Source organism: Chelonia mydas, chromosome 14 (genome assembly GCF_015237465.2).
Source record: "Chelonia mydas isolate rCheMyd1 chromosome 14, rCheMyd1.pri.v2, whole genome shotgun sequence".
NCBI classification, from domain to species: domain Eukaryota; kingdom Metazoa; phylum Chordata; order Testudines; family Cheloniidae; genus Chelonia; species Chelonia mydas.
In genome coordinates this window covers 8,780,973-8,794,418 of record NC_051254.2, presented here as the reverse complement: position 1 = coordinate 8,794,418, position 13,446 = coordinate 8,780,973, and the positions used below count along the sequence as shown (strand labels likewise).

Below are 13,446 nucleotides of genomic sequence, written 5' to 3'. Positions count from 1 at the left end.
CACACGCCACCTACAAAGTCCAGAAGCAGCACAGAAGATTTATCGCGTTTCCCCCACTTTACTTTTACAGTGATGTGAAAAAAGATGAGAAGGAATAGGATTATTGCAAGAGCTTTTTTAATATCCTTGTATAACTCAGTACTGCTACACAGACTAGTTTGTTTAGAATAATTCCTCCTATTTAAAAAACTGCTTTCAGAAAAGTAAAGTAAATAAAAAAGAGCTCCTTAAACCAAAAGTACTAAAGTCTGGGTGGGGGACTATAATGCAATAAATGCATTAAGTGTTTCAATACACTAAGTCATTGGCATTATATTCTACCCAGATGCCTTTCTAGTCACTGCACTGCTGTGAATTCCCATCCTCTTCCTCCCATTTTGGATAATTTAACAATCTACCTTTCACATTGCACCAATATAGCACTTCCAATGAGAAGGTTTTTAAAAAGCATAGGGAACTGAAAGGGGGAAATAAGAAATATTGTGAGTACAACAGATTTGTATTCAAAGCAGATCAGGAGGTTTCCCTAACACTGCAAGTATCTTTCACAAAAAAGATCAAAAGGGTTAAAAAAAGCTAGCTGCATAAGTGAATTGATTAAAGTTATTAGCATTTAAAAGATATGGGTATCCAGCTTGAGTTTCTGTGTTTTTAAAAAAATACTGTGAGTTTAATGCTCACGAGTAGTACAGTACTGGCTTATTTGAACCCTGAGTCAGTGGATGGAGCCCACTGAAACAAAAGACCCACCCCCTCAAAATAAGGGTGGGTCCACAGACCCCAGGACTTAATAGAGGACAAAGAATGAAACGGGCAATTCACAGGGTCAAAACAAGGGACCAACAGAAGGACACCAAACAAAGAACTCTGGACAACACCCACTGTTCAGAGGAATCATCTGGACTCCACCTAGAGGAGCTCTGCCTGGATGTGTGAACGGATGAGGGACCAGACACAGGCCCCAAAATCAGAAAACCACCCTGAAGAGTGACGCCCTCTGCCATGTACAGGTATTCCCACACTGCCCTGCAATATGCCTCCAAAACTGAGCAGAAAGTATCATGTCTCTGAGTCAGAGATCAGTTCCCTCTCCATGGCCCAAGGCAATCTTTGGCCGTCCTGCTGAGACCACCTAGGGGACCTGTTGTGGGGGGGTAGGTTTTTGTGCTGTGGACAACTGCCGACAAGAGACGGCACTGACACCATGAACGCATTCCCCACAGGACAAACCATCAGAGGAGCTAACTTTGTTACCAGCAGACTGAATTTGCACAGACCGCCAACGCGGTGAAAGGCCCAGAATGGCAGAAGGGCAGCAAATGAGAGAAAATATATTGCATACCTTTGCCTGTAATAGCAGCGAATATTTATAACAGAGCAGTGCCCTATACATTTATGGTGTTTATCAGCATTTCATCTCTCTCCCCCCCATTCCAATTTTTTGCACTCAAACTGTTCTCAAGATGTTTGAATAGCTTGCTTCAGTGGCTGTGGAAACAGCCCTGGGTAGAATTAGTTTACTGCTTACTTCCAGTAGTACAAGGAGCACTCTCTCACAGCTGGTTTTGGCAGCTAAATTCCAGTGCTGGTGACAGCAGGTCCACTCCTTCCTTTGTGTTTAGGAACAGACCGATAAATACCCCCACTCCACCCCACCAGTTGTTGAACAAACCTGTGATTAGCTGCTGCTATTTGGAAGAGTTTGAGAATGCAAGGGGCAGACCATGAGTCAGTCAAAACCCTTTCTCCTTTTCTTTTTTGAGCTTGTGCATTAGATAGCACAATTATACCCCTTTGCCTTTCAGATAGCTGCTGCCTTTACCACTACTCCCACAGAGAATCCTGGTTTATAATGGATTTCTGAATTTAAAGTGTGCTCATATGGGCACAATTACAACTATATGGTCCCCACCCCTTCCTATTGTCAATATACCATTTCTGAAAGCAGTTTTCATTTCACTGAAATCCTGAATCCTCATCGTGGGTTCCTGTTCAGATGTGCCAGTGAGTAGAGAACCAATACACTATAACACAATGGGTTTGCAACATTAGCCTTAGAGATTTGTTGGTCAAGCAAGCCTAAAATGCTGTAATACTACTGCTTAATGCTAATACAGTAATACTTTTCACCTCTATCAGAGGACCTCTATGTGTTTTGCAAACATCCATGAATTCAGCCTCCACACCCCTATGAAGCAAACAATTACTACTATCTACATTTTGCAGTCAGATTAAGTGACTTGGCCAAGATGGCACCCTGAAATCTGTGGCAAAGCAGGATTACATCTAACTACTCCTTTTGTCATTAACAGGGTTCAAGACTCTATGTCAAAGTACAAGATATTTCAAAAAGTATTTTTAAATAAAATCTCTATAAATCATGTGACTAAACTAAAAAAATATATCCTTTTTTATGCTGGATAATAGGAAGTGCAAACCCCCCAGGAGAGATACCTTTATTTTGCTGAGTTTCATTTGGATCTTCTTGGACACAAGATCAGACCAGTACTTTTCTCCTAAGAAATCCCAAAATATTCTTCCAACCAAAGCATTTACCCATGCCTCCTGTTCCTCTTCTTCAGCTACCGTTCGGATATCTGGCAACTGGCAACAAACATATCATTCAGTTACGGAGCACAGTTTAGACAATCTAGTCACTGCCTAAAGAAACATTTTCCTCTAGGTCTTGTCTACACTGGGAAATTCATACTGTTCGTTAACCCATATTAAAATAATGTTTACACTGTTTAACAAAGACTATAATCTTCAAAATCGTGGTTAACCCTTGTGTGTGTGTCTGTTAATGCAATAAAATTTCTCAGTGGAGACCTAAACTAAACAGATTTGGAGTCATTTGCAGAAAAGGTATTCAAGTTATCAGATATTCACACAGACTATTTTTAATGCTAACAGCAAAAGCAACATTTTTCACACTAAAAGATACAAAATTCCACAACACAGCAGATAAGAATCTGACAAGTGCTTAGGTCTCCTTCCTGCCCAAACCCACTTGCCTTATCAAGTCTGAAAGCAAAGCTAAACATTTTTTTGATAAGCAAAACTAAATCAGAAAAAAAGGAATACAAGAAAAATGTGAGACAATAGAAGGGAAAATCCTTTGTATTTTTCCTCCACTTGTGTGTCCAAAAATCCACTAATGGAATGACCAGAGCTATATACTGTCAAAGATGAAGATGACCTAGAAAACATGAAGCAAATCTCCCACATCATTGACATTTGACTGTACGTCTGAAGAAACTATACGGTTTTCTTTCCAGTGAGTTGGAGCAATATCTGGAGCAATGAAGTTTTGTGGCAATATCTGAATGGATCATGTCTTGATTCATTTGAGAGTAATCTCAAACAAATGAAGACACAATCCATTTGGATATTGCAACTTTACGAATTCAGCTATAAAGGCAGAGCCAACCGAAGCTACATGCCAATACGTACGCACCTCCACTTTCAGATTCAGATGCAGGGAGTCTGAACTTTATGTAGAGGAGAGAAAGAATTTATGTGATTTCTCTATAAAGAGTTTAGAATGGGGAGAGGTACAGGAAAACTTAATTCAAAAAGACTCCTAAAGCACAGTCTTTCAGCACACTGTATTATATATGTATCTCCTATAATTGTTCATGGGAGAAGTGTGTGCATAAATACTCCCCTCCCCCTCCCTCCAAATCTACTCCCAAGAAGCTCAAAGGAACACTGTCAGTCCTTCGACTGAGTACACTTAAAATAAATGGTTGCTCAAAAGGAACTGACCTGTTATTTAGATTGTAAGCTCTTCAGGCAGGGACCATCTACCACGGTTTTGTACAGTGCCTAGTACAATAGGGCCCTGATTCATAGATAAGGCCAAAAGGGACCATTGTGATCATCTAGTCTGACCTCCAGCATAAAACATAGGTCATAGGACTTGACTAATTCATGACTGGGGCCCCTAGGTTTTTTACCATAATAATATTGTGAGTAGGGAGCTCCATATACACATGCAGAATTGTAGAGGAGCCATTAGTGATAGAAATACACCAGTTAAAAGAAACTTCTCCTCAGTAGAATGCAGAAGTTAAGTTGCTGTGTCTCAAACAGAATGTATTCATTAATGGAGCTTTGCTCAATGGCTTCCTTGAAGGAAATTATATTCCCCCACCCCTTCAAAAATGTGTGCATCAACTTTCACACCCAAATTCCAGGATAAGGCAAATGGCTCACTTGTAGGAGATTTTAAAACATTTGGACAGGAGGATAATGGTCATTCTGTGAGATGCCTTAAGCTTACAAAAGGCTGCCCCAGCTGTCAATTGAACTCAGTATTTCTTGCTTAAAAAGAAATCTCAGATGTGTTTATTGTTTCAGACAACTGAATCTTGATGTGCATGTTTAAACTTACAGGAGGAGGAAAGTAACTGCCACATTTCCCAATCATTACTGTTTAGTGATGCATTTCCAAGCTGCTTGTAAAATTAATGCAAAATTAGAAAGCTTTTAGTCTTTTTTTTTTTTTTAATTAAAAAAGTAACTGACAAGTACAACTAATAATTCTTGGATGGTGTACGGAGAAAGTTCTTGCTCAGAAATCTCATGAGACTATATTCTGAATAATGCTCTAAGAAGTTCCCTTTATATAAGAGCCTCATTTGAATTTTATTGTAAGAAAAGCCCCACGTTCTAAATTGTCATGGAACATACATTAGCCAAGCTAGCATTAAGAGTCGCTGATGGGACTTTCATTAAATAAAATTGATCTTTAAATGCTAGTTTCTCTGCTTTGAGGTGATGCAGAGTTGATTTTCCTGAGGCAGTGTAGACTGCACATTTCCATGCTACTCTAGATCTCATTAAAAAGAAACAAGTTTAATAGGGGAAAAAACAGCAGCAGACAGTATATTTACAGTGATAAACTGAGACACTGACAATATGCATGGCACATGTTGTTTCATTCTAATAATCTTTTCATGCGCACCAAGATGCTGGTCCTAAAATGCCAATTATAAAGATATGCATAAATTTTGTGCTCTCTGAGAAGCTCCACAATTTAACAATAAGTGACTCTAAGCACATTTAAAATCTGCCATATTAAAAAGGGGCATAGTGCTGATGGCAGCTTGCCTAGGACCGTAGGAGGTGGCATGTTATTTTGCTCAAGACAGAAGGATCAAGTTACCCAAGTCTGGACTCTGATAAAGTGATAACTTGATTTGAAGTGCAATTAGTTTCACTAGCTGCAACAAGGTTTCCCCCTGGCTCCACAGTATCTGTGTTTATTTTTTAAATTTTCTGTGTTGTTGATACTTCACATGTATATCCCCGTACATAAAAAAATAACCATTCCTTTACCATTTTAGGTTACTATTTATCCCCCCTGCTTCAAACTTTTGTTTTGGCACAGCAACCAGCTAGAAACAGTGGCTGCTCTGAAATCAGCTGAATAGGATTTCTTTGCAACCTTAATATTCCCAAGGGCTGTGACTTTATACAAAAAGAGAATTTGCTGGATTGCTAAATTCTGTATGACCCAAGTTCTTGCCAGCACCATTATCCTATTTATAAACTTAAGCCTGACACGTCAGATTCAGTATTGCAACCAATCATTGTTTCAGAGGTTGATTGCGTGGCCAGGATCCCTCCTGGCCAGGGCCAATGAGCCCCAAATCAGCTCATATCATGTACTGTACGTGGTCCTCCTTAACTATGAGCTGTATGAGGGCCCTGAAGTGCACATTATTTTACATGCACAAAATATATATTAAGTAAACTGGGGTCACACTTTATATTAAGGTTCCATTTATTAAGGATAAATGAATGATTAATAGGTGTTTTACTAAGTAGTTGAGCAATTAGAAAGTCCAAGAGGTGAAGAGGCTCCTGATAAGCCATGGTTTATCTACAACACCCACTCATAAGCATGTTATATATGTGAGTAGTATGTGTTAATCATTTAGTAACCCTTTATAAACCATTTATAAATGGAAACTTAATACACAATACCCATGGTTTAGTCTTTGTAAGGAAGGCTGCATCTGAAAGCAAGTTGCAATCTAAACAGAAAAGTGGATAGTTCCATTGCTTTCACTCAATTAACTCTCTTGGAAGGGCTCCTGCACTAGAAACTATGTCTCTTGGTCTTGGAAACCAAACACTCAAAAGGTCATCAGATGAAATTTACATCAGTGATGAAATCCTGACCCTATTTGAGTCAATGTGGCAACAATTTCATCCTAGATGAATTAAAAAAAAAAAAAAAAAAAAAAACTTTCCTTTGGTTGAATTTAAAAATACACAGAAAAATACACTTACATGATATAAAGAATTGGAGAGATGAATCAGCTTTTGAAACATGGATAGAAAAACTAAATCACAGGTTCCTGAGCCAAATTTGTGTTTATTCCTAGTATACTCCCATGCAGTTTAGAAAAGAGAATAGTGGAAGCTTTTAGGTAGCATAATTTAGGTTGAGGGAAGGAACAGGGAAAATAGTTTGTTTATGGAAGTGTCCAGTGTATTGCACACACACAAACTGCCAGAGATCATAAATGCAGAGTTAAGCAGAACAACTGTATGTAGTGGCTCTAAGGGGACCAAAGTTCTTCATCAGATTATCAAAGTCCACTGAATTGTTGGCCATTCTGAGCTGAAAACAGAGTATGTATTAAAATAACATCACAGTACAAGTCCCTACTTACATGCATCTGTGGATGGGGTCATCATAAAATAATTCTATCTGCGGGATGGTGGAGATACATGGACATATCTGAATGTTTTATAACTCCCCTAAGAAAGATTAGCTAATGAGAATAAACTCTCCTTACTCAGCACTAAATTGCATTTATGGCTGAAAAAGGAACTCTAAAAATGACTCCCTCCTGATTTCAGCACGTCTGCATACCAATTATGTTTTTAGTTGGATCTGGTTAACATTAAACTAAAAAGTTAGTTGATATGATCTTTTTACTACTCTTACTATTGAAGCACGAGCATAGCTATAGGAGAGTGAACTGGACGGTATCATGGCTCACCCATCAACAAAAGAGGTAACTCCATATTTATCATGGGACTAATTCTGCTACGCTCAGTTACCCCTGTGTTACTGCCCACTAGAGGAAGTGAACAGCTGAGGGAAAACTTGGCTTACAGAATCATTTTTGGTACTGATATCACAAAAGCCAGAAGAACACAACTGGACTTTGGAGATTCCAGGTTGAGTTTAAAGAGCTGGCAGTTAGAAACAATGTCTTTATAAGGAAGCAAGGGACAAACACAGATCCTCACAATGCCATTTTTACACATTCAGAACAGAGCTGCACTTTCCAGACTTATTTTTTTCCCCTTCTATGCAATCTATACTTTTTACAGCAACAAGTGTCAAAAAAGTAACAGGACCTTAAAATGTGTCTCATGGAAGTACACTAAGCACAGGGCTTTTACCTTTTTCACAGAAGTAGGGCTACTGTCTGCACTACAGGCCGGACTAACCACAGGGCTTTTATTTTCTTGTGGAACACACTTCGCCATGTATAGATTGTAGTCCAAAAGCATTTTCTGTCGCACGTTTCCTGCCAGCTCCTTTTGTTTAGGCTGAGACATGATTTCTTCTCCGCTTCCTTTGCTACTGCTGCGACTGTGAGTAAGAATTCCAGACTGGCTATTGGTTCTACTGTGTGATGGCAAGAACCCTAAAGCAGAAGGGATAACAGCCATTAACAAAGAGGGTGAAGAAGGGAAGGGAACAGCAAAGCTAGTAGCAGACCACGTGAAAACAGACAGCTGTAGAGTATCAAGCATGAGGCATGATCATCACTTTGTTGATGCTAGATTTTTTATTTTATTTTTTTAAAACAGATGGCTACAAGGTTATTTGTGCTTAATTTATTTCATAAAAGGCACAATTCAAAGAAGTTCTTTTCCATCACTCTTTTAAGGCTACAATTAATTCCATAGTGACATGTTTAGATGGCCTTAAACTCTAATTTGCCAGTACTTAGAATGATTCAAAATCCAGCAATAATGCATGCAACTGGAGATATCAAACTCCTCAGTTACCCAAATCATATGCAAGCACATTCGTGTCACCTGTACAACAGATGCTCGATTTTCAGATAGTTTTGTTGGGGAGTGCCTAAGGCAAGTACCCACTATACTTAATTTTAGACTATAAGGAATAAATAGATTGTCCAAAGATCTGAATATTCGAAATGTATATTCCTCAGGAGAAATGTACAAAATACCAGTTGTGAATTTGCATTTCAGATATCTATGTTCCAGAAATGATGATGTCTACACATTTCAAGGGAAAAATTCGGAATAGGGAGGCATGAAAAGGAGAGGGAACGGAAATTTAGGATTACACCAAATGAAGTATTAATTAAAAAGCATCCAACACTTGACCCAAGCATTAAAGTTCTTATTAGGAACACGTCCCTCTACATAACATATTTCTTGTTAGTTGTGGCTGATATTAAGGCAACAGAATTTCATATTTAAAGAGCACTGTAAGCATACATGGCCATTGACAAAAATATGTATTAGTGTGAATCTACCCATGGGAAGGCTTTTCATATTTTAACAAAAAGGAAAGGGGGAAAACATAAGTAAAAACTTATAAACCTAATTCCTGCACCCATTGAAGTCAGCTGCAAAAAACTCATTGACTTCAATAGTGGACGACTGAACCCTTTTTGTAACAATATTCAAATCTTTGCACTATGAAAATAAATAGATACTAAAGAAAAATTTTAAAGTAACAATTTATATGTATGAGGTTACAACCACATATAGAATTGTATCTTGGTAATAGATGATCTTTAAAAACCTGTTTAAAATCACAATTTTAGGGAATATCTAATTCTGCATGATTATTTTTAGACTTGCTTTTTAAGAGCAAATGCTTAAATTGGTTCATTACAAACACTAGCCAGACATTCATTTTATGGAAACTTTTGCTGTACCTATTGTAAATCCCTTTACAAAACTGTACCTTAGTAAATTTAAAAATAAATAAACAAATAAATAAAGAGAGATACCGGTTACCTGGCTTGTTTCCACATAAACTGAGAGGCTTCTTCACCTCAGACTTTAACTTGGAAGCCAGAAGGAATCTCCTAAACCATTCCTCCTTCTCCCTACCCGTTCTTCCAAACAAATAAAGTATTTGATCCTTCTGGCCAATGAGCTTTGTCCCATCTTGAGGTTTCTTAGATTCTTCACTGCTTAAGTCTAAGTTCTCTGCTGGCAACCTTTCTTCTAAGTTCTCTTTATCAGTCTGGGCCTTAGCCATAAAGTCATCTTGCCTTCCAAGTTCAATGCAAATAGGATACTTTTTATTCCAAATTCGTTTTCGAGCCAGACTCTTGGGAACCAGATAAATCTGTGAAATAAAAAGTGAGAGGGTTAGATAGATCAAAAAACCCAAAAAACAAAAAGAGAAATTCCATATGAATCAATATCTTCTCCACTTATAAATTAATGTATAGCATTGTGCATTAAGTGATGAAAATAGCCAGATTTCACCTCAAAGGTGTTGAATGGCCTCAGTTCCCACTGGGTTTAATGAGAGTGGTGGGTGTTCAACTCATTGATGTATCAACAGGCCCCATGCTTGCCAAGTCTTCTAACAAATGATATGGAGAGGCTTAGCGATAAGAATAATTTAAACCGGATCATGCTCAGGTAGTTTATACTCCTGGAATCACATGAATACACAAGAATCTCTACTTTAATTAAAAAAAAAAAGTTTTCCAGCTCTCATGATTGTGCAAAAAAGCTTGAAAATGTGACTCAGAAGCAAGAAGGTAAAAAACCCCAAAATTATTTATTTAAGTCTCATGACATTTGAGGGTCCAACACATGATTTTTGAATGCTCGAGATCTGCAATACTGATGTTGTGTGACTGCATAGGAACCAGAAAGCGAAACTTTTTGATGGTCATATTCCAAGCTGAGTAAATGCAAACAGCACCCAAATGTAAGTAGAAAGAAGGATTTCTTTAAAGAAATTTTTTTTTATCTCAACTGTTCCTTTAAAAAGGCCTACGTCGCTCAAGATACCCACCGTGTGTTTAAAAAGTAAAAGTAAAAAAGTTTAAATTCCATTATTTGCTTATTACATTTGGGGCACACTGTCCCTCTGTAATGGATTTTGTAACAAAAACCCCATGCTTCTTTTGGTCAGATTTTAGATACCACTAAGAACCACCAACCAAGTCCTGTTGTACTGAGCTATAAAACCGCTCAATCGTGATTTCAAAGTCTTATAGTTAAAATGTTTCCAGCAAGGGAAAGTATGCAAAGAGGACAGGAATCTTTATAAATTTCTACCTCATCTTTCTATCATGGAAGTAGTTGGGCCCCCTCTGTGTGCAGCTTTTGGGAGATCAATGAAGGCCTATTGCCTCTTCTGTTTTCTTTATTCTTCTCTTCCCCAATCCCAGATTTCACTGTAGCATGGGTTCTTCCTTCACCTGTGCTGCCAATACCTTTCTGTGGCCACCATATCTTGTGATGCACGGGGATATCATGCAAGATAATGCTGATGTAGTCAGCTGTATTTTATGCTGGGATTCCCCACAAATTTGGGAGAGGAGCAATGTAGGGCATCATTTCTCCAGCCTCACTTCTTCCCACTCCTGTCTTGATTCACAGAAACTCAGAATCCATAGTGCACCTACCTAGAGGGAAGCTTGCATAGCACTGTAGTGGGAAGAGACATGATGCAGCAGAGTTATCCCTTTCATTCACCTATCCACCCACCTCCCACTCTCTTCTGCTTCATCCACGCAATTTGTATTCCCTCCACTTGTGCAACAGCAAAAATGACTGGGCTCTGAATCCTTTTGTGGTCTTGAAACAAGCAAATTTGATAGTAGGTTTCTAAAATATTATATGCACATTGTTTTATGTATATGAGAAAGAATGCTCAATCTTCCCACACCACACAGTTTCAGGACTCTGCATATTTATGTGAGAAAAAAAATGGGGGTTGAGTTTTTAAATGTCCTTTTGCTTATGTGCTACTGATTTATTCTCACAGTCCCCTTTTTAAACTTTTCAAGAGGATTCTCTGAACATTGTCCCCGATGGTTTTATGCTTTTTATAGCAAGATTCATCTATGTGGCAATGTAACAGAAGGCTTGTGTAAAAAAAGATACCAGCCCAAAAATGTTTATGTTTTAATATTTTTATAGCCATAAAAAAGATTAAACATAGATCAGTCTTCAGTATGAAATAGCCACTGGCGAATGTCTGTCCCTTTTACGCTCGCAGATTAAACCAGCATAATACTTTGAAAGCTAAACATAAATAAACAATCTTAATTTACATGACAGCAGAAATTAAACAACTAATAATGTAAAAAGGTAGTCTCTCTCTCTATACTACTATACAGCAATCAGCAGCATAACTAAATAGAACTCACCTTGCTGTCCGTAAGCTCATACATTTTCTGGCCAATGTAGGTGACATCAGGCTTAGACTCATTGTAAATAGCCCTTCTGGAAATATTTTTATTGGGTTTTGAAAGTCTTAATGTGCTTCCTTCAAGTCGCACGTAGACAGAATGAGTCAATGTAGCATGGTACGTTTCTGGATCATAATTATAAATTTCATTCATCCATCCCTAGAAAAGGAAATATTTGTTAATTGATATTGAATTGGCAACCTGATGTAGTATGAAAATAAAATTTTAAATAAATAGTTGTCAGCCATTTATAGCAACACAGACTCCTTCCCACCTCATGTCACATATTACATGGATGAATGCAATGAGGCAGTAGATTGGGCACCAGAGTGAAATCAGGAAAGCAGGATTCTATTCCTACCTCTTGCACTGGCTGTGAGAGAGACTTTGGGCAAATCAGTTAAGGAAACAAAAAGGTGCAGAGAGGTTAACTGTATAAACAGGGACAAATGTTTTTTACTCACCTTTATAAAGTGCTGTGAGATCTATGGGTGAAAATTACTCCATATTTAAGTAACTATTCCCAAACCTGGGGGTACCAGATTAGCCAGAGGCACTTGTCAGAGGAGGAAAGAAGCAGTGTATTACCCAGAGCATACATTCATGAGACATGAAGTTAATGTTTTCCTTGTCTTAGCCTGCCAGATGACACCTTAATAGTGACTCTGGCATTTGTGCATTAACAGCCAAGTCCTGCAAGGTTTTGAGCATCCTCAGTGCTCAGTGAAGTCAATGGAAAGTGAAGCTACTCAGTACCTTGCAGTCAAGCCTTAAATGTGCACAGCAGAAATCCTTACAATACTGGAGGAGGGCACGGGAGGGATGGAGAGAGAAAGGGAGGAGGAAAAGAAAGTCTATGAACATACATCTCTTAATACCCTATTAAAAATACATTACCCAAGCCACTATACAAAGAGTCAATATATATTATTGCAGCACTATAATCAATTAAAAATATTCTCCTACACAAAAAACAGGACAATATTCTAAGGCCCATTTACTTCATTGGGAGCCAGTGCCAGTCAGTTTCTCAGGACAGACATTACATAATTTTCTGAGGACTCTTTAATTAATCAATCAATTAATGGTACCTAGATTATATTAATTTCACCACCTATTTGCATTTTCACTAATACCCACAAACAAAACACAAGGAAAATTAAGCTATTTTATATGTTCAGTAGCCACCACATTAAGTCACACATCTGACATTTCAATTTAAAACACATACAGTCTGCTTTTAGATTTCACCAACACCTAAACTGGCTTTTAGAGACATTTTGTATTTGGGTTTTGTTTACACTGGACATAACCAGCCTTCACATACAGAAATACAAATGCATCAAGGACACAGTTTGTAAAGCCAGGATGATTTACAGTATATACAGCAGGGTTTGTTTGTAATGGGCCCACCACCCTACTTCCTTTCTGGAAGTTATTAAGCCAAAAAGTTTCAGAGCAGACACAGCAACTAGTTTTCACTTGAGTTTTGAATTTCATCCAGAAATTCCAGCTGGAATTATCAAAACACAAGGACATCACAAGACTTGCCTACAATCATAGCGTGTTACTCTGTGCAAACCATAGTATCCACGTGGCTTATGTAAAATTTCCCCCTCCACACCAAAGTAGTTCTCTAGTGTAATGCAGATCTTTGAGCTTTCTCTGGACTTCCTACAACCATACAGACAGACGGGCATGCTTTTGAGGCAGTGGCTCTCACCAACATTGCACCAACACTAGAGACAGCTCACACCATACCAATGTCCTCAGATTACCATCGCACTTTGTTTTGTTTTTTTTTGGGGGGGGGGGAGAAAAATCAAGACTTCTTCCCATCTCCACCGAACCTTTGGCCGTAAAGTCTTGATAGAGTCCACCTTACAAAGAGGTGCAATAACAGACTAGAAAACCCTTCATTCAGGGTGCAGTCCTGTACATGTGACAGGTCTTCCCTCTAGCCATGGCCAACTCCATCACAGAATTA

At 38.3% G+C, this 13,446-nt stretch overlaps 1 protein-coding gene across 2 annotated transcripts in view; it reads right to left on the bottom strand.

Moving 5' to 3' along the window:
• The window catches only part of TEX2 (testis expressed 2), a 113,769-nt gene that overhangs the window by 30,008 nt on the left and 70,315 nt on the right, over positions 1 to 13,446 (bottom strand). For both annotated transcript variants that reach the window (XR_005227487.2, XM_027817480.3), the window contains 4 exons: positions 11,418 to 11,618; positions 9,034 to 9,370; positions 7,432 to 7,679; positions 2,455 to 2,604 (listed from right to left, as the gene is read on the bottom strand). Coding sequence is in view for 1 of the 2 variants with exons in the window: in XM_027817480.3 (XP_027673281.2) it covers positions 2,455 to 2,604; positions 7,432 to 7,679; positions 9,034 to 9,370; positions 11,418 to 11,618 (936 nt within the window). In the remaining variant the exon portion in view is untranslated. The remainder of the gene's footprint in view (positions 1 to 2,454; positions 2,605 to 7,431; positions 7,680 to 9,033; positions 9,371 to 11,417; positions 11,619 to 13,446) is intronic.